The sequence below is a fragment of the Dipodomys ordii genome, unplaced genomic scaffold, assembly GCF_000151885.1.
Source record: "Dipodomys ordii isolate 6190 unplaced genomic scaffold, Dord_2.0 Scaffold146, whole genome shotgun sequence".
Taxonomy (NCBI): Eukaryota; Metazoa; Chordata; class Mammalia; order Rodentia; family Heteromyidae; genus Dipodomys; species Dipodomys ordii.
In genome coordinates this window covers 358,135-360,011 of record NW_012267362.1, presented here as the reverse complement: position 1 = coordinate 360,011, position 1,877 = coordinate 358,135, and the positions used below count along the sequence as shown (strand labels likewise).

Sequence of the window (1,877 nt, the reverse complement as noted above, 5' to 3'; positions counted from 1 at the left end):
ACACTGGTAATCCTAGCTACTCAAGAGGCTGAGATCCCGAGGACTGTGGTTCAAGACCAGTCCCCGGCAGGAAAGTCTGTGAGACTCTTATCTCCAATTAATCACCAAAAAGCCTGACGTGGAGGTGTGGCTCAAGTGGTAGAGCACCAGCCTCGAGCGAAAAAGCAAAGGGAGAGGGGCCCAAGGCTCTGAGTTCAAGCCCCAGGACCGGCAAAAAGAAAAAAAAAGGCGGGGGTGGAGGGAGGGAGAAGGAGAGAAAAATGAAAGAGAGAATGTAGCCCATTCGAAAACAGGCACCTGTTTCCAGGGTGAAGCCACGGAGAGAAGGCATCCCACTTCCTCGGGGGTCCTTCTCTGGATGAGTGGTCTGGAAATGTACAAAACAGGGGCACACGCAGACCCAGGGGGCACGCTGCACACACGACACCCAGCACACTCTGCCACTCACGTCACGCAGCCTTAGACATCCGTGAAGATCTTTTTGATGTTGACGCAGGAGTTGGGGTTATTGTTCGTGGTGCAGGTGGCGGTGGAGTTGCCTGTTTTGAAAGGGGTCTGGGGGAAGGCGCTGTGGTTCAGGCCTCCCTCTTCGATCACCATGTACTCGGACTTGCTCAGGGTGGAGTTACTCCGCGCCTTGCGGAGCTCCTCAGCTGAGGACGACAGGTGCTGGCAGCTCCCCACGTGCATGTACTGGGCTTGCTCTTCCCCCTCTGTCTCCCGGTGATAGAAGTAATTGAAGTTGGAGACGATCACGGGTACGGGCAAGGCGATGGTCAGCACGCCCGCGATGGCGCACAGGGAGCCCACGATCTTGCCCCCGATGGTCACCGGGTGCATGTCGCCGTACCCCACCGTCGTCATGGTAACCACGGCCCACCAGAAGGCATCCGGGATACTGTTGAAACCCGAGGTGGGGTCGTCCGCCTCGGCGAAGTAGACGGCGCTGGAGAAGAGGATGACCCCGATGAAGAGGAAGAAGATGAGCAGCCCCAGCTCACGCATGGAAGCCTTCAGGGTCTGCCCCAGGATCTGCAGGCCCTTGGAGTGGCGGGAGAGCTTGAAGATGCGGAAGACCCTCACCAGGCGGATGACCCGCAGGATGGCCAGGGACATGGCCTGCTGTCCGTTGCCCTGTCGCTCGGCCAGCTCGGTGCCCAGCGTGATGAAGTAAGGGATGATGGCCACGATGTCGATGAGGTTCATGATGTTCCGGGAGAAGGTGGCTTTGCTGGGGCAAGCGAAGAAGCGCACCAGCAGCTCAAAGGAGAACCAGATGATGCACAGGGTCTCCACCACGAAGAAGGGATCCGAGAAGCTGGAGGCTCCCGCGGGGGACCCCGACGTGCCATTGCCCGCCGTTTCGAAGGCGTCGGGCGACGAGGGCGGCGGGGCCGGGTAGTCCTTCTCGTCCCGGAACTCGGGCAGCGTCTCCAGACAGAAGATGACAATGGAGATGAGGATGACCAGCACCGACACGATGGCGATGCCCCGCGCCGGCCCGGAGCTCTCGGGGTACTCGAAGAGCAGCCACACCTGGCGCTGGAAGTCCCGGCGGGGCAGGGGCCGCTCCTCCTCCCGCAGGAAGCCCTCGTCCTCGCGGAACTTCTCCATGGCCTCCTCGCCCAGCTGGTAGAAGCGGATCTCCTCGGAGAAGATGTCGATGGGCACGTTGACCGGCCGCCGGATGCGCCCCCCGGACTGGTAGTAGTAGAGGATGGCGTCGAAGCTGGGCCGGTTGCGATCGAAGAAGTACTCGTTGCGGAGCGGGTCGAAGTACCGCATGCGCCGCTTGGGGTCGCCCAGCAGCGTCTCCGGGAACTGGCAGAGGGTCTTGAGCTGCGTCTCGAAGCGCAGCCCCGAGATGTTGATGACCA

General features: G+C 60.9%; 1 protein-coding gene across 1 annotated transcript in view; it reads right to left on the bottom strand.

Moving 5' to 3' along the window:
- Positions 1-248: 248 nt before the first annotated feature.
- Positions 249-1,877, bottom strand: part of Kcna3 (potassium channel, voltage gated shaker related subfamily A, member 3) — a 2,614-nt gene continuing 985 nt past the window's right edge. The window contains exon 2 of the mRNA XM_013031841.1: positions 249-1,877. Coding sequence (XP_012887295.1) covers positions 460-1,877 — 1,418 coding nt within the window. The 3' untranslated portion in view covers positions 249-459.